This window comes from Mustelus asterias, chromosome 4 (genome assembly GCF_964213995.1).
Source record: "Mustelus asterias chromosome 4, sMusAst1.hap1.1, whole genome shotgun sequence".
NCBI classification, from domain to species: domain Eukaryota; kingdom Metazoa; phylum Chordata; class Chondrichthyes; order Carcharhiniformes; family Triakidae; genus Mustelus; species Mustelus asterias.
Window position 1 is genome coordinate 122,095,527 of NC_135804.1, and position 23,835 is coordinate 122,119,361.

General features: G+C 42.6%; 1 protein-coding gene across 2 annotated transcripts in view; it reads right to left on the reverse strand.

Moving 5' to 3' along the window:
* The window catches only part of pcdh19 (protocadherin 19), a 121,511-nt gene that overhangs the window by 38,434 nt on the left and 59,242 nt on the right, over positions 1 to 23,835 (reverse strand). For both annotated transcript variants that reach the window (XM_078211685.1, XM_078211684.1), the window contains exon 2: positions 320 to 378. In XM_078211685.1, coding sequence (XP_078067811.1) covers positions 320 to 378 — 59 coding nt within the window. The remainder of the gene's footprint in view (positions 1 to 319; positions 379 to 23,835) is intronic.

A 23,835-nucleotide genomic window follows, 5' to 3' on the forward strand; every position in this document is an offset into this window, starting at 1 on the left:
AGCGACATACCGGATTGGAACTCAGATCCTTTATAAGTGAAAGCCTTTTCTATTTTGTTCGCTATTAGATGCATCTGGACAGTTGGAACTGTGAATAGAATTTGACATTGAGGTGATTTCTTTTGCATTAAGAGAGAGCATTGCTGAGAAATGATTGACCTGCATTAATTCAGAGAGGGATGTGGCCAAATCCTGCAAAGCCAAGATTATGGTGAAGATCTCCTAACAATAACAAGAGGGACACCAAAAACAATTGGCAGATGTCTTTATCATATGAATACACTCAAACTGTTTAATACTGCACAAGGGTGTGACTTACCTTTTAATGAGGTGCTGTCTGCTGTTTACGTAGCTTGACTCGATGGAGTAGTTTTCTGACTAAAGGTAAAACAGAGAAAGATATGTGAAAATAAAGACCGCAGCATTCTGAATTCACATGCTTTTTAACCTGCAGAACAAGCTGGGTCCTCTTTACAATTCCCCTTAAAAAGTATTTCATTTCATTTTGCACTCAAAAACTCCGCAGATGGAACCCATCTAGAGCCTAATCATTTCAGTTCATCTTCAATCGTATGGCAATGAGGTTTCATTCTTGTCGAGAGGTTCATTGAGATCTACAGCCTTGCCATTCAGTTCTGCTGCAGGAAAGCATGCTTGCAATGGAGAACAGTGGTTGTGACTAGTGTTCTTTAGAAAGCTGTTTGTTGTGACAACAATACACATCAACATAACACAAGTGAAATGAAGCAAAAGCATTTTATGGAACAGGGTTTTATAAATAGAGAACAAAAGGTTAGGTTCTGGCTAAAGTTATCAGTCTGAAACATTGATTTTACATTCTCTCTCTCCGCAGACACTATTTGATCAGTTGTGTGATTCTGGCATTTTTTCCTTTTGGATATCCCAGTGCCTGCTGTATTTATTTCTTATTTTCTAAATATAGAATGTTCATCTTCTTCATTTTTAAGAAATTAGTATATAGTTTATACGCAAATTCTGGAAATGATTTGAATGTGAAAGCTAGGAAGTCAGGGGTGGGAAAGGGCAAGAAAATTGCCCTCGAGGTTAGGTGGATAAATGTGCCGGGCGGTCACACAGACCAGCACAGTCCCAGCTTCGATCGCTGGCCTCCTGGGTTAATGACCTCACTCGGAGTGCCAGCCAAGGTGTTACTTTTGGCTTCACTGTCCCCGAGAATATGGAGGAGTGAAGAAATATTGATCAGTATTCAATATTCACACTCCTGATCGTGTGTGTGCAGTGACCCTGCCGGAAAGCTAATCTGTGTGTTGGTAAGATGAAGGCAGCATCCAACCTGGCTGTAATATTCCAACCCATCACTCACTGTTCAGATTCACAAACAACCATTGAGATATTGGGGGTGGGGGGAAGGGGGTGTCGAATATCTTCTGTGTAACTATATCCCGGCAAACATGATCGTATTTAGGAGGGATGGGCAAAACACATGGTAACTGGACAAAATGTTCTTTTATGCTGATTGTGTACCTTGTGACTTCACCCAAAAGTGATTTCCATAATCATTTGATCAATGGAACTCTTTGACAAGATTTCTACCACTCCAGCAACTAACTTAATTACACTTTTTATATGCCCAATAACTTGTGGGTCTCCAGAGACCTCCCCTCCCGCCACCCTTTTTCTCTTCCCCAATTCTTCCTCACTATTCTCCTCACTATGTCTGTTTCTCACACGCAGGCTGCAATTTTCCTTTGTTCATTACTGCCTCAGCTTAGTTTAGTGCCTTCCTTGCTCCTTTAGTTTACTGCTATCCCTACCACAGCCTCCAATATATCCCGAAGGGTTTTATTATTAATTCTGTTTTAGACTAAAGAATAGTGCTCTTTCCTCACCTATAGTTTGGCTTCTTTTGTTGAATACCTCCTCACCTTGCCAAAGAACAAAGAAAATTACAGCACAGGAACAGGTCCTTCGGTCCTCCAAGCCTGCACCGACCATGCTGCCCGACTGAACTAAAACCCCCTACCCTTCATGGGACCATATCCCTCCATTCCCATCGTATTCATGCATTTGTTAAAACGTGCCTTAAAAATCACTATCGTATTTGCTTCCACGACCTCCCCCGGCAGTGAGTTCCAGACACCCACCATCCACTGTGTAAAAAACTTGCCTTGTACATTTCCTTTAAACCTTGCCCCTCGCACCTTAAACCTATGCCCCCTATTAATTGACTCTTTCACCCTGGGATAAAGCTTCTGACTATCCACGCTGTCCATGCCCCTCAGAACCTTGTAGACTTCTATCAGTCGCTCCTCAACCTCCATCGTTCCAGTGAGAACAAATCAAGTTTCTCCAACCTCTCCTCATAACTAATGCCCTCCATACCAGGCAACATCTTGGTAAATCTTTTCTGTACCCTCTCCAAAGCCTCCACATCCTTCAGGTAGTGTGGTGATCAGAATTGAACACGATATTCTAAGTGCGGCCTAACTAAGGTTCTATAAAGCTGCAACATGACTTGCCAATTTTTAAACTCAATGCCCTGGCCGATGAAGGCAAGCATGCCGTAAGCCTTCTTGACTACCTTCTCCACCTGCATTGCCACTTTCAGTGACCTGTGTACTTGTACACCCAGATCCCTCTCCCTATCAATACTCTTAGGTGTTCTGCCATTTACTGTATTATTTCCTATCTGTATTAGACCTTCCAAAATGCATTACCTCACATTTGTCTGGATTAAACTCCATCTGCCATCTCTTTGCCCAAGTCTCCAACCGATCTATATCCTACTGTATCCTCTGATGGTCCTCATTGCTATCTGCAAATCCATCAACCTTTGTGTCGTCCGCAAAGTTACTAATCAAATTAGTTACATTTTCCTACAAATGATTTATATTACAAACAGCAAAGTTTCCAGCACTGATTTGAGAGGAGCGCCACTTGTTACAGCCCTCCATTCAGAAATGTATGCTTCCACTGCTACCCTCTGTCTTCTATGAACGAGCCAGTTCTGTATACACCTTGCCAGCTCACCTCTGATCCCATGCGACTTCACCTTCTGCATGAGTCTGCCATGAGGGACCTTGTCAAAGGCTTTACTGAAGTCCATGTAGACAACATCCACTGCCCTCCCCTCATTAATCATCTTCGTCACTTCCTCGAAAAACTCGAGGCACGACCCCCCCTTCACAAAACCATGTTGCCTCTCGCTAATACGTCCACTTATTTCCAAGTGGGAGTAAATCCTGTCTCGAAGAATCCTCTTCAATAATTTCACTACCACTGATGTAAAGCTCACTGGCCTGTAATTACCTGGATTATTCTTGCTACCCTTCTTAAACAAAGGAACAACATTGGCTATTCTCCAATCCTCTGGGACCTCCCCTGTTGCCAGTGAGGATACAAAGATTTCTCTCAAGGCCCCAGAAATTTCTCCGCTTGCTTCTTTCAGTATTCTGGGGTATATCCCATCAGGCCCAGGGGACTTGTCTACCTTAATACCTCCTCCTTTTTGATCTCAACATGACTCAAACTATCTACACACCCTTTCCCAAACTCATTATCCACCAAGTCCTTCTCTTTGGTGAATACTCAAGCAAAGTACTCATTTAATATCTTCCCCATTTCCTCTGGCTCCACGCATAGATTTTCTCCCTTGTCCTCGAGTGGGCCAACCCTCTTCCTGGCTACCCTCTAGCTCTTTATATATGTATACCCTTTAACTCCCTGTTTCACTGGTTCCCCCTTTTCCTCACCAAAGATAGCCATTGCACCAAACATCATCTTTAACGGTCCTTTAACAAGGCAGGTCCTTTAAGAACCTGTGTTGATCTCGCATGTAATGACGATCATTGTTAATAAGGTAAATTGATAACTTTTATTTTGTCAAAAGCCATATTTTAAATTAAACACATAACAATTTGTAATTAAATCATCTAGCAACTTTGACAGTAAAATCCAAATATTCTAGAAGATTACTAGAAACTGTAATTCAACATAACAGCATTAGAAATATTGCCTTGAGGATTGAATGGGGCCATCACTGGTTAAGATGAGTGCAAGAACACTTTTTTTATTTGTTCATGCGATGAGTGTCACTGGCAAGGCCAATATGTGTTGTCCATCCCTAATTGCCATTGAGAAGGTGGTGGTGAGCTCCCTCCTTGAACCAGTAAAGTCCACATGGTGTAGGTACACCCACAGTGCTGTTAGGGAGGAATTTCCAGGTCTTTGACCCAGTGACAGTGAAGAAACGTCAACACAGTTCCAAGTCAGGATGGTGTATAGCTTGGAGGAAAACTTACAGGTGTTAGTCTTCCCATGTGCCTGCTGCCCTTGATGTTCTAGGTGGTAGAAGTCATGGGTTTGTAATGTGCCACTGAAGAAGGCTTATTGAGTCATTGCAGTGCATCTTATAGATGGTACATTCTACTCCACTGTGTGCCAGCAGTGGTGGAAATAAAAATTTAAGGTGGTAGAGTGGGTGCTGATCAAGAAGGTTGTTTTGTCGAGGTTCTTGCATGTTGTTGGAGCTGCCCTCATCCAACTAAGTAGAGGATGTACCATCACATTCCTGATTTGTGCCCTGTAGATGATGTTAGCCTTTGAGGAGTCAGGAGGTGAATTACGCTCTGCTGGATTCCCAGTCGCTGACCTGCTTTTTTAGCCACAGTATATATCTGATCCAGTTTCATTTCTGGTCTATGATAATCCCTGGATGTTGATAGTGGGGAATTCAGTGATAGTATTTCCATTGAACTCCAAGGAGAGATGTTTAGATTGCCTCTTGTTGAGATGTTCATAGCCTGTCAATTGTGTGGCATGAATGTTGTTTGCCACTTATCAGCCCAAGCCTGATTGTTGTCTAGATATTTTTACATGCAGACACAGACTGCCTGAGGTGTTGTGAATAATATTGAATACTGATTAGTGAACATCTAAACTCCTGACCTTATGATGGGGGAAGGTGATTGATGAAGACATATAAATAATTTGGATGCAAGGGCAAAGTCAGACACTGGGAATTCTGCAAAAGGCAAGACTCCTCAAAGCCTGTCCAGTGTTAGGGCACCAGATTTTTGGCATTAATGTGAGGATATGTTTCATTCCAGGCTCATTCTATTGACAAACTGGGAAACTTTTATCAAAACAAATTTATTTAACAACACAGTTTAACTATAACAAATGAATTAGCTTAATTTTTTAACAATCGAACTATACTTAAACATGACAAGACACAATTCTTAACTGCTAATCTATTGTTATGAGTTCCAATCAAGCAATATTTCTCTTATAGACTTAAATCTCTCTTTAAAATTAATTAGCAAAACACAGGCACCCTTGCTTTGACTTAGGTTACCAGGCTTGGAGCTTTCAGAAAGCCATTGTAGAAAGAGAGAGACACAGCTTTCTTCTGGCAGGCCAAGCAGCAACTATTTTTATTTTGAAATGAAAATGGAACAGGTCTGTTTCTGCAAGCTTAGCTCTTCCCATTAAGCATGACTCTGTCCCTGTCGATCAACTTAATTAAAACTCTCCTCTGAAACCCCAAGAGAACCTAAGTAAACACAGATGCATTAGCTCTGCATAAACAAACACTCCATGTCTAAAATGTCTATTTTTGTTCTCCCAGCTACTAGTTTAAGGTTTTCTTTGTGAAACCGTCACCCTGCAAAATAGAGCTGAATATTAAATATACCCCTTACAAGAAACATGATACAAGTATATTTCTTAGTCAGGAATGTGATGGAATACTCTCCCCTTGTCTGGATTAGTGCAGCTCCAGCAACACTCAAGAAGCTAGACAAAACAGCCTGTTTGATCTACCACCTTAAACACTGATGAAGCAGCTCCAGATGGTTGGGCTGGCAGATCTACCCTGAGGAACTCCTGAGGCTGAGATGATTGGCTTCCAACAACATGAACCATCTTTCTTTGTGCAAGGTCTGACTCCAACTAGTGGGAAGTCCCCCTACTGACTTTAGATTTGTTAGGGTTACTTAATGCCACACTCACTCAAATACTGCCTTGATGTCAAGGACAGTCATCCTTACCTCATCTCTGGAATTCAACTCTTTTGTCCATGTTTGGACCAAGGCAGTAATGAGGGTGGCACTGGCAGAACTCAAACTGAGCATCAGTGAGCAGGTTCTTGTTGAGTAAGTGTCGCGAGATAGCACTGTCAATGACACCTTCCACTTTAACAATGATAGAGGGTAGACTGCCGGCCATGCAGTAATTGGCCACATATCCTTCTATTCTTTTCTCCATTATTTATCTAGCTTCACTTTATAAGGATCCATGCTATTTGCCTGAACTGCTTCCTCAATCATCTAACCTCCCTGGGTAAAAATGTTGTTCCTGAATACTTTACTGGATTCATGAGTGAGTTATTTTTATCTTTATGACCCTTAGGTTTGGACTCAGCACAGGTGGAATAATTTCTTCCTACATTTACCAAGACATCTATCGAGCCACTTCTAGGAAGCCAGGCTTGTTCATTAAGTGCAAGTCTGCCCATATGAAAATTCACACCAGCATTTGCAGGGGTCAGGAATGAGTGAGAGGCACTGGCTTTTCAATCTCAATGTCTCACCATATTAGCTCTCTAAATGATAAATAAGAACAAGTAGCTGAAACTGAAAAAGGAAGCACAATATGAACCACCAAAGCCAAAGCGCAATATGCAGCATCAAAGCCAAAGCTATTGAGGTTGCCTTGCCATACTGAGAAAATAATGCTTTAATAGTGCTTGTTACGAGTGACCTTTATAAAAATATGTCACATTTAATAAAATACCATCTTCGCAAGGTACAAGATGTTACTCTCCTAAAGCCAAGGGAGTCCAGCCAGCACAACATTCACTTCAGCTGTTACCTTCCTATTGTAATTACTATCACAAAGCCACACTTGAGATTCATGGCAGTTGCTGGCAGTTTTTCTCTTTAAAAGTCCAGCATTGTGAACTGCAGCACTTAGGCTATAAGATTGGTTGCATTGTATTTTTTTAAATATAAAAAGGCCATTTTAAAAGCACATATTTTAAATGCAATTAGGATTTTTTAAAAAGGAAGGAAATACACATGAATTCTGTTAGCTGCTGCACACAAGGACACACTGGAGTGTTTTTAAGCTGTAAGCAATTTCTGGAATCTATTCTCTTAAGGTTTAGAAAGTGTTGACTGGTGTTTAAATAAGACAGTAAGGTCTAGCAGAGTTGTTCCATTACCACCAGCCCTTCTGTCTCTAATTGAACTCTCAAATGAATTGCTCCAGCAGTTCCTATAACTCATAAATATATATGATTGCATGATGCTTGGATCTTAAAAATCAAATGAAAAGATGCAAAGGAAAAAGAGATGAGATTGCTGCAAATATCTAGCCATTTGATCAGTATCTTACAGGGAAGTTAAGATTAATTTTTTAGGTGTAACCCATCATCAGTTTTGTACCTCCTTGAGTTACTATCCCACCATGACACTATCTCCTAGTAAAATCTTTATGTGTTCTGGCTTTCCACAAAAACACAGGAGCAATTAAATGAAGATACTTTTTACACCTGAGCATGCAGCCTCAGGAGCTGAGTGACAATCCCAGTATAACACGCACATCTCCATAAGGCCTTTTTGATCCACCGTACGTTTTTCCAACAAAATATGCGAGGGAACTTAATCCCTCCCAAAGGTCATGCAGATTAATTATGCAGTGCTCAAATAAACCTAAATATTTCAAACTATTCTTTGAAAACAAGCCACCCAGATAAAAGATACGGAAATCCTTCACCCCAAGTGTTGAGAACAAATTATTCACAAATCACTCAAAAGAAATTTGTATGCTTATTTATAAATGATAAAAACCTAATGTGCTGATTACGGGCAGCAATATATGATTCCAATTTAAACAATATTTGACCCTTAACAAACTTTTAATTCTGCTGGGAGCACCTTTTGTTACAATCACACGAGTCATCCCAAGGCATATATTGTGGTTTACATTTAAAAATAGGCATTCCAGTCAAACACTTTCATAAGAACTATCTCTTTATGGTAATACAGTCTGTGCAGACTTCATTAACAATTCCTTTCCACATCCATACTGGTACGTTTATGACTGATTACTACAAGTACTGTTTATTTGGTAAACATTTTCAGTGTTACAATTAACATGCAATTATGTCCGGTTTGATTAACGTCTGTTGCTGATGAGATGGATGGCATGAGATCTGTTGACAGGCCGGGTAGTGTGCTGATATATCACTCGAATAATAATCCTGTAGACCTGGATGAAGAACCCAGAAAAGGGGTTGAAATCCTATCACAGCCATCGGAAAAGGTGAATTCAGGTTAAAATAAAAATTGGAAAGTAAAGTCGGTGGGAATGAAGTTTCCAAACTGTTGTAAAAAAACTGATTCCTGAGAGACGAATTTTCCCATTCCACCCACCATGGGAATCGTAGTGGGCGAGGGGCGGACCATAGAAAGATCCGTTGACCTCAGGCAGGACTTTCCGGTTTCAGGGCGAGGGCAGCTGGAAAGTCCCGCCCCGAATGTCCTTCAGGAAAGGAAACCTGCCAGATGACCTATAAAAATTCAGTCCCAAATGAATGGTCACAGGATGTGGTTGACCTTTAGACTACCCTATGAAGTTGCCTGGCAAGCCACTGGAGGAATAGGCAATAAATGACTGTCTTGCCAGCTCCTACATCCTAAGAATGGAAACAAAATGCTGCCAATGGTCAACATGGCTGCCAATTAGCAAGGGAAAAGTATCACCAAGTCTGAACATCTCTGGCTGATTTTTACCCTTTTCCTTACCCACTGCCCTCCGCCACAAGCAACCACCACACTCTCACATCCACCCAATTGGTGCAGCTCAGGTCAGATGCTAAATAGAATGGGAAGCCATCGCCATTTCACCCTGCTCCATTGAACTACACTCAGCACAGGTTGTGGCATACCCTACGCAATATAATAATTGCTCATATAAAATAAGAAATGGTGAAACTAAAATGATTTATGCTCACAATACAAAGTCTATTGACCACTGTAATTGCTGGAGTCTCTAGAGTAAGCTATTCAAGCAATTCAGCTCTCAAAACACAATTTTTCTTCATGTTTTACATTCATCAATCTGCCATTTCCCACTGTGCCAGGTCAAAGACATCCTACGACCTGGTGACCATTACACAGCATTTAAAATACCCTGAGGCACCATGTCATGGTTGAGATCATTCGAAACAAAATGTCTGCCAGGCCTTTAATTTCCCAGCTGGAAGCGTCTGCGCTTGCAGATGATCTGAAATGTTGCTGATGCTCCTTGATTAACCTTTAAAAAACAGAAATCCTGTCAAAAGTTCAACCCACAGTCATTTTCTAAAAGACCAACCCTGCAAAAATATACAAGAAATTGTTCACATCAAACTAGAATTGTACAATACAGCTAACAGTTTTGTTCAACCTTTTTACACACGAATATTCAGCTGTATGTTTTTTTTTCTTTATTCTTTCAAGGGATGTGGGCATCACTGGCAAGGGCAGAATTTTTTGCCCATCTCTAATTGCTCTTTGAAATGAATGGCTTGCTGGGCCATTTCAGAGGGTGGTTAAGACTCATTGTTGTAGGTCTGGAGTCACATGTAAGCCAACTGGATAAGGCTGTTCAATTTCCTTCTCTAAAAGACATTAGTAAACCAAGAGTTTATTTTACAAAAATCTATTAATAGTTTTATGATTACCATTACTGAGACTGGCTTTATATTCCAGATTTTTTTTTCATTATTAATTGTATTTAAATTCCACCAATTACCTTGGTGGGATTTGAACCCATGTCTTCATAGCATCGGGCTGGTGCTCAGGATTATTAGGCCAGTGGCTGTACCACCACACCACTTTCTCATCTAACTTGAATTAAGAATTAGAATGCTGTTCTTCCTGTAATCTGAAGATCGCGTTGCATGTAATTTTACAGAAGTATCAAAAATAATTATTAAGAATAACACTCGAGGTAATTGATCTGCAGAAACTGTGTGGGTTCAAATTCTGACATTGTTAAAAAGGTGACCTATTAAAGTAAAGTTTATTTATTAGTTGCAAGTAAGGCTTACATTAACACTGCAATGAAGTTACTGTGAAATTCTCCTGGTCGACACACTCCGGTGCCTGTTCGGGTCAATGCACCTAATCAGCAGGTCTTTCAGACTGTGGGAGGAAACCGGGGCACCTGGAGGAAACCCATAAAGACATGGGGAGAATGTACAAACTCCACACAATGACCCAAGCCAGGAATCAAACTCGGGTCCCTGGCGCTGTGTGGCAGCAGTGCTAACCATTGTGCTACCGTGATGAAAGGTTACTTGAAATGTTGGCCAAACCTTTTCCAAAAAATAATTGGTCCCACTGCCGGAACAGAAACCTGTGCAGGTGGGCAGGATATTCCTGGCAGCAGCCAATTAAGCAGGCTCTGCCAGGACCCATTTAGTTGAGGATGGCCGTGCGCCTCTCAGAACCGCCAGCCCAATTAAGAGGGCCAGTAACTCAGCAGCACCACCAACAGAGGTGGCCACTACTGAAGCTGCAGGATCGCGGGGTGCCTCTCGAAGGAAAGATGAGTTTTGTTCAATTGACTGCATCATGGCTAGGCTGGCAAGCCCTGACGATCAGAGGCAGTGAACCTATCAGGAGTTGTGGGGATGGCCACTGCTGCCAGCCGGTCCCTCTGTTGGTCTTGGTGTGGTCATTAAAGAAAGCCCCCCTCTCATTGGAAGGCAATCAGGCTTTCCCTGGTGGTCTTCCCACTTGCAGGGAGTTGGATGTGGCATTCATTTGCCTATAATTCATTTAATTGTCCACCCACCTACAGTCGGTGGGCAGCCATGCTGCGGACGCTCCTGCCCCTGAGAATATTAGGTGACAATATGACAGCGTCAGGCTCCCCTCCCCCTAAAATGTCCTCCGTTTTATGAGTCTTCCCACCTCCCAGCCTATTGTCAGAGAGCTGATAAAATGCAGCCTATTAACCCTATTTCCCTCTCCCCAGTTGCTGCCAGATCTGCTGAGTATTTCCAGTTTTCTTTATTTCAGATATCCAGCAACCACTGTTTTTTACTGATGCGTCGTGGTTCTTTACTTCACTCTATGAAAACGGTACTGGCCTTGATCATTACACCAGATGGACAGGGACAGAAGAATTATTGAACCTGACAGTGCGAGGAAGCTGCTTTTAACAGGAGGGCAGTCATTATTCTGACATGCCTCAATCTCATCACTTCAGCTGATGGTCAATTCACTTCCCCCGCACTGTTGGTTCAATATCTGATTCTTCCCCGGTCCCAGGTCTCCTGATGATATCAGTTCAGCTTTCACTTTGAATAAAAACCAGTTTAATCATAAGTCCTTTCTGCTGCTTTTGAAAGGAGGCTCTAAACTGACACACCACCACCCTATTTTTCTCCTTAAATAAAAGGTTTTAATTTTGAAATCCTTATTCTCCCATTAAAAAAGCGTTATTCGCATCTGCTTTACCAAAGCTAACAATTAATTCTGAGACTGTGATGAAAATCCATCGGCATCACAAGCACAGTGTGGTCTCTCCCACACGGTTTTCAAATTTGCTCCATAAAAATAGTATGGTTGCATGAGGATTTTTTTTATATGTAAGCAATCATACTGACAGTACTTCAAATTAAATGCTGAGTAGCTTCTGCATTTGAGAATCTAACATCTTGACTTAGTCCTCATCCATCAAAGGGATTAGAAAAAAACGATTAATTTAACGGCCGCACAAAAACGGCACCATAAATGCCTGCAGTAAGCAGGCTTCCAAATTAAATGCTGAGGCTGATTTCTGGGGAAAGCACTGATGTTTAAACTTGGTCCTCGTTTCCCATGCTTCGGTTGTGCTGGGACCTGAGACACATTTATTCAAACCCCTGCTTATGGATATTTAAGTACGGTCCACTGCGCTCATTGAGGAAGGGGTGGGAACAGTACATTACGGTGCTATTCTTAAATACATATGTTTTTCACCTCTGAGACTCAGGTTTGAATCCAGCCTAGAATAGCCTTTCTATCAATGATGGCTGATAAGGGTGTTAAGTGAAATGAGTTTTGGGACTCTCAATTCAGTTGGAGATGGATTGATTTCCACAGAACATGACTGCACTGAGATGACTATACTGAAGCGCTACTTCAGCAGTCCTGCGTCAAATGTCTGCGTTACTTGAAATTAACATTAGATTTGTAGTGAGCACTCCCAAAAACCAACCCAATAACAGCAGCGTAATTATATGAACAAGAAGGCTTGCCTAGGCAATTATATTTCCTATTTATTTGTAATGGCTCCTCACGTGCTTCTTCTTCCTGCTCTCGCTGGCAATCTGTTTAACATTCCTTGACATCCCGATCACTTTGACCATTATCTCTGCCTTTCCTCAACCCCCATCCTCACTCCCTGATCCCATCATCACTTTTAATGATGCTCAGAATGATTTATGCAATCCCGCACCAGAAAGCAGGTGATTGATCTTACACCTGTCAGAAACAGTGGGATTTTCTGGCCACTGGCAGCCCAAGACCGGAAATTCCAGCCCGAGGTCAACGGACCTTTAAATGATCCACAAAATTTTCTGTCCCGCCCGTTACGATTCCCGCCTTACCCCTTGACTTGCATTTGAATGCAATCTTTCACAAGCACGGAACATCCCAAAGCATTTTACATCCAATTAAGTACTTTGGTAGATTCGTCTATGATGAAACGTAGGGAACAACACAGCCAATTTGCACAGGTCAGGGCCGCACAAACAGCAACATGGTAACAATCAGTGATCTCAGTTGAGGGATTAACATTGGCAACAATTCCAAAGCTCTTCTTTGAATAGTGCAGTGGGACCTGAGAGAGTCGAGTCCCATCCAAAGGACAGCACCTCTGTCTGATTCCCTCACTACTGCACTGGAGTGTCAGCCTAGATTACATGCTCGAGTCTCTGAAGTGGGACTTGAAGTCACAACCTTGCTGACACTCTGTAATACGCTGCTGCGCTCATGAACATCAGCCAATTTAAATGGAGGCAATTCCCTCTGCAGACAAGACATGGCTTCTGGCGATGCTAATGAATGAACACCGCTTGTATAATACTCCTCTCTCCACTGTTTTAGTGGAAGCATTTTTTGAAATAAATGGCTGATGTCTTCATTAAAATACTGGGCAGAAAAAAATGTCATACAAATAACCATTCATCCACTGATGCAGCCGAAATTAACTTTTAGCTTTTCATCTCGAAAGATGGCAAAAGTGAAAACAATTGGCCTGCTGAACAGAGCATGTTAATCTTCTCTGCACCATTTCAATTTGTGAATATGTGATGCCCTAGCAAGCAGGTGTTTTTCCAAAACAATGTGGCATTTTTTTCATATTGCGCATTAATACATCAAGAATAAAGTTTTTGAATTACACTTAAAGGACACTTACTTAAAAAGTTATCAACTCCAACACTCCAGGCACAAAGCAACCCAACATCAGCTATGACCACAATGTGAGTTAATTAGTCTATGATTTATTAGTGATGAAGGTCAAACAGGAGACTTTCTATGCCCCTGTACATCCATTTCTACATTAAACTACCAGTCAGTATGAGGAGGGGGAAATAATGTTTACTGCATAATACTTACCAGTTTTTTATAATTAAAGTTGCTGCTCTGGGATTATAATAATCGGAAGTGAAATATGGGCCTAGCAATTGAATATCAGCTACATAATTGGATTAAAATGATTGTCAGTGTCTTGGGAGAAGAGGTGAGAATGCAATTGGTTTTCATTGTGATGCACCTTCACACCTATCCGATTGGATAGGTAACTGGCTGTCTGACCGAAGACAGAGGGTGGTGGTCGATGGAAAATTTTCGGATTGGAGGCAGGTTGCTAGCGGTGTGCCGCAGGGATCAGTGCTTGGTCCTCTGCTCTTTGTGATTTTTATTAATGACTTAGAGGAGGGGGCTGAAGGGTGGATCAGTAAATTTGCTGATGACACCAAGATTGGTGGAGTAGTGGATGAGGTGGAGGGCTGTTGTAGGCTGCAAAGAGACATAGATAGGATGCAAAGCTGGGCTGAAAAATGGCAAATGGAGTTTAACCCTGATAAATGTGAGGTGATTCATTTTGGTAGGACAAATTTAAATGTGGATTACAGGGTCAAAGGTAGGGTTCTGAAGACTGTGGAGGAACAGAGAGATCTTGGGGTCCATATCCACAGATCTCTAAAGGTTGCCAGTCAAGTGGATAGAGCTGTGAAGAAGGCCTATAGTGTGTTAGCTTTTATTAACAGGGGGTTGGAGTTTAAGAGCCGTGGGGTTATGCTGCAACTTGTACAGGACCTTGGTGAGACCACATTTGGAATATTGTGTGCAGTTCTGGTCACCTCACTATAAGAAGGATGTGGAAGCGCTGGAAAGAGTGCAGAGGAGATTTACCAGGATGCTGCCTGGTTTGGAGGGTAGGTCATATGAGGAAAGGTTGAGGGAGCTAGGGCTGTTCTCTCTGGAGCGGAGGAGGCTGAGGGGAGACTTAATAGAGGTGTATAAAATGATGAAAGGGATAGATAGAGTGAACGTTCAAAGACTATTTCCTCGGGTGGATGGAGCTATTACAAGGGGGCATAACTATAGGGTTCGTGGTGGGAGATACAGGACGGATGTCAGAGGTAGGTTCTTTACGCAGAGAGTGGTTGGGGTGTGGAATGGACTGCCTGCAGTGATAGTGGAGTCAGACACTTTAGAAACATTTAAGCGGTTATTGGATAGGCACATGGAGCACACCAGGATGATAGGGAGTGGGATAGCTTGAACTTGGTTTCAGATAAAGCTCGGCACAACATCGTGGGCCGAAGGGCCTGTTCTGTGCTGTACTGTTCTATGTTCTACCATCAAGTAGTCTATTCACGGCCAAGGTCCATACATGTAGGTGTCCAGATGGATGAGATGTTGGCGCTCCTGGAACCCAAGCATGTGGCAATGCCTTCAGGAGAGGAGGTGGTAAGAAATTATAAAAATGGTGGCAGCGTGGCATGATTTTTGAAATTGTATTGCTTGTTATCAAATGTTAGGAGGTGGCAGGTACAGGATAGCTCTTAATACTGACGGTTACATGAAGGTATGTTACCATGGAATGGAAACAACTGAAAGTTGCTGCAAATACTCGCTGCTATGAACAAATTGAGTAAAAAACTCCACTCCAGCCTGACTTTTACATTCAGACCAAGAGGTCACTCACAAGAGGGCAATATGCAAAAAAGAAACCTCTGCCTGATATCAAAATAATATTTTTTCATATGGAGGACACTGTACTCACCTTGATTTCTCTGCTCCTCTAGTGCATCCAAGGCAACACTTTCATTAAGTGTTCACATTATCCAATGTAAAAACGTACACTCAAACATTACCTCATGAAGTATTGAGATGTCTTTTAAGACACATGCACCTTCACCTCTGTGCAATACATTACTTAAATAATGGAACTCTGAAAGTGGAATTAAAGGAAGGAATAGATTACCCAAAATATCTTAATACACATTTCTGCCAAATTAAATAATGTATTTAAAAGATCTTTGTTCTCAATCTAAAATTAATTTTGGGTGTAATATTTTGGGCTCATTAATGTGAGGATATCATTTCCTGCAAATGAAACAGAGAGAATCTAATTCATGATCATCGCATACTCCCAACTATAGTAGAAAATATAGACAGAGTAAAGCTCCCTATAATTGCCCCAACAAAAGGGGACCATTTTCTGATTTCTACTAGTATTGCAAAACTGTAAACCTGTTTTTTGTAAATACAGATATAATTTTGCTATCTCTCTCTCTCTCCAGCACAGCAGAAATCCAATCTCCCATCCCCTTAAAGTCTACCTCACTGGAATAACTCTAAGGCACTAATATGACATTTCTAACCTTCACAGCTAGGAACTATGGACAGTTATGCACAGTCAACTTGAACCAATGTAGATGTTGGGCGAAAACCGGTAAATATCTTTTGTTGAGAAGATTTCTGATTGGCAGAGTGGATATCTTCCTTCTATAGAATTGGGCTCAATCCACACTCAGATCTCAAAATCCAGGAGATGGAGGGCGATTGGTTATCAGTTATTAAATTACCAACACAAGTGTAGAGAAGGTGCCCATGCTCCAGTCTTCCAAATACTGTTTGCCAGTCCATGCACTTGGTTGAATCATAGCTAAATGACCCACTATGAAATCGGGTGGGAACAATACATACTTGTAAACGATCATAATACCTTTATAAATATTAGTTAAGAATAAGATTTAACACTGGTAGGTTTTTATTCAGTTCTTGGACACAGTCACAATATTTTAAAAATTCATTTACGGGATGCCAGCATTTATTGCCCATCCCTATTTGTACTTGTGAAGGTGACAGTGAGCTTCTTCAACCTCTGAGGTGTAGGTCCACCTCACAGAGAGGCAGTTGCAAGATTTTGAAACAGTGACAGTGAAGGAACAGTGATATGTTTCTAAGTCAGGATTGTAAGTGACTTGGAGGGGAACCTCCAGGTGGTGGTGTTCTCAGGTATCTGCTGCCCTTGGTCCTTCTAGATGCTAATGGTCATTGAGTTTGGAAGGTGCTGTGTACGGAGACTCGATGAGTTCTTGCAGTGCATCTTATAGAAATCACATACTGCTGCCACTGTTTGTCAGTGGTTGAGAAGGTGAATATTTGTGGAAGCGATATCAATCAAGTGGGTAGCTTTGTCCTGGATGGTGTTGAGCTTCTTGTGTTGTTGGAGCTGCACTCATGAATATTGTTTCTAGGGTGTATTTTCAATAATCCTTCTTGTGTAATGTAAAGACCCAGGCCATGTTTCTTACCTCATGGATTTTGTCCATGCACTTAGATAATAGTCTGACCAAAATTACTTTCCCTTGAGTCACTGGCCATTTAAAAATAAATCAAGCAGCTGTGTGCTCACTCTCACCATTAGTGAGCGCACAGCTGTAACCATGGTAATCCCATCGCCAATCACTAAACATTGTGGATCATCAGCAGCAAAGGTAAAACCTCAGTGGTTCTTCACAGCTGATCCATAAACTAATTTAACCAGCCAAACCATTTCACCCAGGTCAAGTCCTATTAAATAGCAAAGCATTGTCACTTCATCCTCTTCATCAGCCAAGTTGAATGTGAATCTCATGAGATTGACCAAAACCAAGCACACTCCACACCACAAGACTAAAAGAACATCTATATGTCTGTTCGTAACATCCTTCACAAGAATTTCGTATATATTAACAAACCACCGATGAGTATTATCAAGGTTTATGATGTTATTAGAACCATTCAATATAATTGTCTACTTGACTATTGAACATCAATTTTTTAATGCAATATTTGATTCGATTTTATTTATTATTGTCACTTGTATTAAAGTTTTTTAAAGTTAAAGAACAAAGAACAGTACAGCACAGGAAACAGGCTGTTCGGCCCTCCAAGCCTGTGCCGCTCCTTGGTCCAACTAGACCATTAGTTTGTATCCCTCCATTCCCAGACTGCTCATGTGACTATCCAGGTAAGTCTTAAACGATGCCAGCGTGTCTGTCTCCACCACCCTACTTGGCAGCGCATTCCAGGCCCTCACCACTCTCTGTGTAAAAAAATCCCTCTGACATCTGAGTTATACCTCGCCCCTCTCACCTTGAGCCCGTGACCCCTCGTGAAGTTTATTTATTAGTCACAAGTAAGGCTTACATTAACATTGCAATGAAGTTACTGTGAAACTCCCCTAGTCGCCACACTCCAGCACCTGTTCGGGTCAATGCACCTAACCAGCACGTCTTTCAGACTGTGGGAGGAAACCCGAGCACCCGGAGGAAATCCACGCAGACACGGGGAGAACATGCAAACTCCACACAGACAGTGAGTGACCCAAGCCGGGAATCGAATCTGGGTCCCTGCTGCCGAGGCAGCAGTGCTAACCACTGTGTCACCATGCCACCCATACAGCATATAGTGAAAAGTATTGTTTCTTGCGCGCTATACAGACAAAGCATACCATTCGTAGAGAAGGAAATGAGAGACTGCAGAATGTAGTGTTACAGTTATAGCTAGGGTGTAGAGAAAGATCAACTTAATGTAAGGTAGGCCCATTCAGAAGTCTGATGGCAGCAGGGAAGAAGCTGTTCTTGAGTCGGTTGGTACGTGACCTCAGACTTTTGTATCTTTTTCCCAACGGAAGAAGGTGGAAGAGAGAATGTCCGGGTGCATGGTGTCCTTAATTATGCAGGCTGCTTTTCCACGGCAGTGGGACGTCAATACATGCATTCTCATCTCTGATATGAAGAACCTTCCCGAGGCAACACAAGGAAACCTATGTTTTCCTTCTGAGGAAAATTATCTTTCCAAACAATTGCAGAAAAAGTTTACATAATAAGAAGTCTCACAACATCAGGTTAAAGTCCAACAGGTTTATTTGGTAGCACGAGCTTTCGGAGTGTCGCTCCTTCATTAGGTGAGTGATGAAAGGGCAGTGCTCCGAAAGCTCGTGCTACCAAATAAACCTGTTCGACTTTAACCTGGTGTTGTGAGACTTCTTACTGTGCCTACCCCAGTCCAACGCCAGCATCATAGAACATAGAACATTACAGCGCAGTACAGGCCCTTCGGCCCTCGATGTTGCGCCAACCTGTGAAACCAATCTAAAGCCCATCTAACCTACACTATTCCAATATCATCCATATGTTTATCCAATGACCATTTAAATGCCCTTAATGTTGGCGAGTCCACTACTGTTGCAGGCAGGGCATTCCACGCCCTTACTACTCTCTGAGTAAAGAACCTACCTCTGACATCAGTCCTATATCTCCACATCAGAAAAAGTTTAGAAATGTTGTGCTTTGTGTTTTTAATGCTACTGCCACAGTTGCTAACATTGCAATTTGGCATTTACATAAGTTATATTCACCTTATTTACCTGACCCCGCTTTATGGATTACTTGCAATTGATATTCAATCCTCCAGACTGAGAGGAGGACAGAGGGATAGAGAAGGGAAGGTAAGGTTGGAGGAACAGGCAAGGACAATAGAGGAGGTTGGAGGGACAGAGATGGAAGGCAGCCGATTAACTACTTTTGGGGTGTTGTCATCGTGATAATCTAAAAAACACAGCAGTCAATTTGCATATGCCAAGCTCCCACAAACAGCAATGCAACAATGATCAGACAATCTGAGTTTCTTTTAAATGATGTTTGTTGAGGGATAATCATTGGCCAGGTCATTTTAAAATTAAGAATTTTGAAATTAATGCCAGCCTTAACCAATAATATGTCAGTTGGACAATTATCCAAAACCATGCTCTTTTTTTGAACATTGTTGGTAGTTGTGTCAATTATGATGGAATTTACATTGGCTTTTCAGTAATACCTCTCACCACTCTTGAGTTTGCATTACTGCCATTGAATGTCCTGCGATTTTGTTGAATGAAAATTTCTAACCTGAGAACAAAGTGGCCACACTGGTTAGCACTCTGAGTTGTGCTGAACCGGGACTGACAACGAGGTCTGGAAATATTGGGGGCGGGTGATTCTCCCATCCCAATGCGCTACATTTTTAGTGCGTCGGGTCAGGAGAATTGTGCGTGGGCCGATTCGTGGGATTCGGGCATGCGTTCCCAACGCACTTGCATCTCCGAGCGGCGGATATCCGGCACGGTCGGGACCACGCTGGAAACCAGCGGGACCAGCAGGTAAGTCATTTGAATCTTATTTAAATGTTATTTGAATGTCATTATTGGGCCCGGGACTGAAGTCTCCGGGCCTGATAGCATCACCCACCCCGCCAGTACAATTTCACTCCAGCGGAGTAAAGACGAGCTCCCCACTTTTGGGGAACTAGCAGAAGATCCCACTGGAGCGAAGGGGTTGGGGGGGGGGTGCCCCCGGGCATGGGCACCCTGGCAGTGCCAGCCGATGCCCCCTGGCACTGTCCAAGGAACAAAGTGTCCATGCCCAGGGGGCACCTTGGCACTGCCCACACAGCAATGGATGTGCCAAGGGGCAGGGTCTGGGGGCAGTGCCAAGGGAGTCTGGCCTAGGAGGCAATGCCAACAGGGTGGGCCTAGGTTCAGGGCCAGCTGGGAGCCTAGAAGTGCTCGGTGGGTTGGTCCTGCTGCTACTCTGCATTGGGATCGATCGGGGCTGGAGGGAGGCCTGCAATTGGACCAGGCTGTGAGGGGGGATCGGTGGGGGGGTGGGGGTGATCTGCCAGAGGTGGGTCTCCCTCCCTTGGGGAGGGGTGGTCTGCTGGTGTGGGGAAGGAGGGCGGGGGGGGGGGGACTCTGCCTCCTGGGAGTGGTCTGGTCTCCCGTGGAGTGGGGGAGAGAATCTGCCGGGGGGGAGGGGGAGCGTCACTGCTGGGGCGTGGGGGGCTGGAGATTGGGATGCTCCAGAACAGGAGTGGGGTTGGGGCGGGCCTAGGAATGCTCGTGGGGGCCACAATCAGGCCATGGGGGTGGGTGTGAGCAGTACTGCGAGGGTCCCGGGCTGGCCAGTGATCGGGAGGATGACAGTTCAGGGCCACTGCGCATGCGCAGAGTTCAGGAACTGTCAGCCTCTGATATGAATAGTCCCCGTCCCCTGAGCTTTTAATGATGTTCATGATTTTGACCTTTGCATTGCACAGAGTGGGGAGATTCTTGTCTGAACTCCCACTGAAAAAAACAATTGTTATTTACACCAGTCTTCCCGCCAATTCAGCACTTAGAACTTTTTTGAGAGAATCGCCCCCATGGTTAACATGCTTGACCGGAAGATGGTTTAGATATCGCAGATCGAGACAGCTTCTCATACCTCGATGAGTTATTCTGAAGAAATCACAGATCTCTTTTCAATAGGCCAGCAAACAATTTTTTAATGAATAGGTAGATTCAGTGTGAACATGTTGCCTGATATCCGCTATCCATACTCTGATTAGTGTCCAAATATAAACTTTCAGGCACAGCTGTTATCCCTAATGGTTGGCCCTATCGTAATGATGATTGTTGTTTTATAAATATTATCGGGTAGACTGATTGATCCGCTAGGATATCAGATCAATCACTCTACCCGATAATATTTATAAAACAACAATCATCATTACGATAGCGCCAACCATTAGGGATAACAGCTGTGCCTGAAAGTTTATATTTGGACACTAATCAGATGTGAATTTACAGAATAAAATAACCCACGCCCTATTCTCTGGCAGAGTTCAATGGCAGTTGAGGTCCCATTCCTGACAATGTTACCTTTTCTCCACATAACAACAAAAAGCCTATTCACATGTTCTCAACAAAATAATTTGAATTTACCAATGTTGCTCTCACTAAAATGCCCAACACAACAAACAAGATTGATTCTGCAGTCCCATACTCCCAGCAGAAAGCTGCATTCACAGTCAGCATAAAAGGAAAGCGCTTTCATTTGATAGCACTTTTCACAAATTCAGGCCACGGAATCGGAGCGAGCAAGGGTCCGACAACGGAAAAATCTCCGTTGACCTTGGGCGGGAATTTCCGATCTTGCCTGAGTGAGGGCGTAAAATCCCACATGTGCTTTACAGTCAATGATGTATGTCTGGAGTGCAGCCACTGTTGTACCGATTGCACCAAGAACAGGTTTCATAAACAGCAATAAAATAAATGATCATCTTCTCTTCGGTGTTGACTGAAGGATGAGTGCTGACAAGGGCACTAAGAGCACTCCCATATCCTTCTTCAATTCATGCCATTGGGTTGTTTAATCCACATGAGAGGGCAGCAGATTAAGATCTCATCTGAAAGATGACTGTCAGGGCAGCATGCTCTCAGTATTGCACTGAATTGTCAGCCTAGATTATCTGCTCATGTCTCTGGAGTGAGCTTGAGCCCTTAGCCTTCTGAGTCACGCATAAGAGTTTTTCGACTGATAGGTCAGAGAATGACTAGAATATTGGAGCCCCGGTTCTTCAATCCAGGCTTCTGCTGATGGTAGTGTCTCACGGGGAGCGCAGGAACATTCCTGTAATGTCAAGAGGTAAAGGAACTGTTCCCTTGATTCTGCCACAGATGCAATGCAATCCTCACTGCAACGTGTCAGGCAGTGTAGTTGTGATATGCTCACTCAATAAATTAGTCATGCAAGCAAAAACCGCATTGTTGGCTGACATCTGTAGCTACTGATCATTCACAGTTCGCAGTTTGAAGGGATACACAAATTGGGACCCGCTCAGACCAAACTATCAGATGAACATTCATCAGTTCCCCAAAGATTTTAGTAGAGTCTGCTTCATGTAAGTCTCAAGAGGTTTAATTTCACGATGATCACTTGTGAATGCTATGTTTAGTTATTATCAGTCAATAAGGTTAGAAAACTTAGGAATACACTTTGACTTTGGAAAATATTGCATTGCATTTGACGAACACTGTTGCAATGTAGACCTCAAACACACTCTCTCAGGCGCTCAACCTAGTTTTCTGACAAAGAACTAGTGCAACATTGCAAGCCTTTGTCATTTCGCTCCTGGACCACTAGATGGATCCTCCTATGCTAGAAGAAGGAAATTTGACATTCCGCTTTATGGTGTAGGGAACAGTGTTTCCTTCCACCTAAATCACAGCAGAACATTGGGTTCAGGCATTCAGGGGTCTTGAGGGAATACTCCGACTATCTGGAATTTTAATGCTGATTTACCAACCTCCGAGAAGATTGCATACTAGGTGCTACACTCCACTTCATTGGTATTTACATTAGTTTGCAAATCCTGACATAGGCATAACACAGCAATAAATCTTTTACACCAATGAACTATAAAAGATCAATTGAGGCAATTATTGGGAGGGAAGACTTGCAGCCAATTAATTTTAGTCGTACTGCAAATTTCAAATTGTTACACAGCTCACTTTATTTGAGTTATAAATCACATTCAGAGCGAACTAAATTTATACCAGCAGACTGAAAGAGCACTGATAGAAGCGAGATGGCAAGGCAATGGCAACAGCTGCCAGAAGGAAAAACGTGCATTTATATAGCACCTTTCATAAGCAGCAGACATGTCAAAGTGTTTTCCAGTCAATTAAGAACATTCAAAATGTAGTTACTGTTGTGGTATAGAAAACAATGGAGCTAATTTGCACACTGCAAACCCTCAAACAGCTCGTTTTATATAATATGGCCCCTCAAAAACATTTCCATCTACACTACTGACTTGCTTTCTCAATCACATTCTCCTTAATCCTGTGACCACAAGACCTCTCTCCTTGCTAGCTGACAGCAGCTCTCTTCCCTAAGTTTAAGTTTATTTATTAGTACAAGTAAGGCTGACATTAACACTGCAATGAAGTTACTGTGAGTATTGCCCACTTTGTTTCAAAACTGCCCTCAACAGACACTTGCTCAAAAAAAATCCCACCATCAGTTTCCCTTTGCTTTCAATGTCCTTGATTGTGAAGCTCACACAATATTCCTTCCACACCTTTTTCCCACTGCTCTTCCCAGTGGGACCGCTCTTGTTTAATCCACTCTTTGCTGTCTAACTGTAGCAGAGCATCTCCAGAAATTGCTTCTCTTACTAAACCCATACTGTCACCTCTGCATTTCTCCAGGGATCCATGCTTGACCTCCTCAACGTGTACAATTACCAGTTCTATTTCTTCATCACCTTTAGAACATAGAACATAGAAAAGCTACAGCACAAACAGGCCCTTTGGCCCACAAGTTGCATCGAACATGTCCCTACCTACTCGGCTTACCTATAACCCTCTATCTTACTAACTTCCATGAACTTATCCAAAAGTCTCTTAAAAGACCCTATCGAATCCGCCTCCACCACCACTACCAGC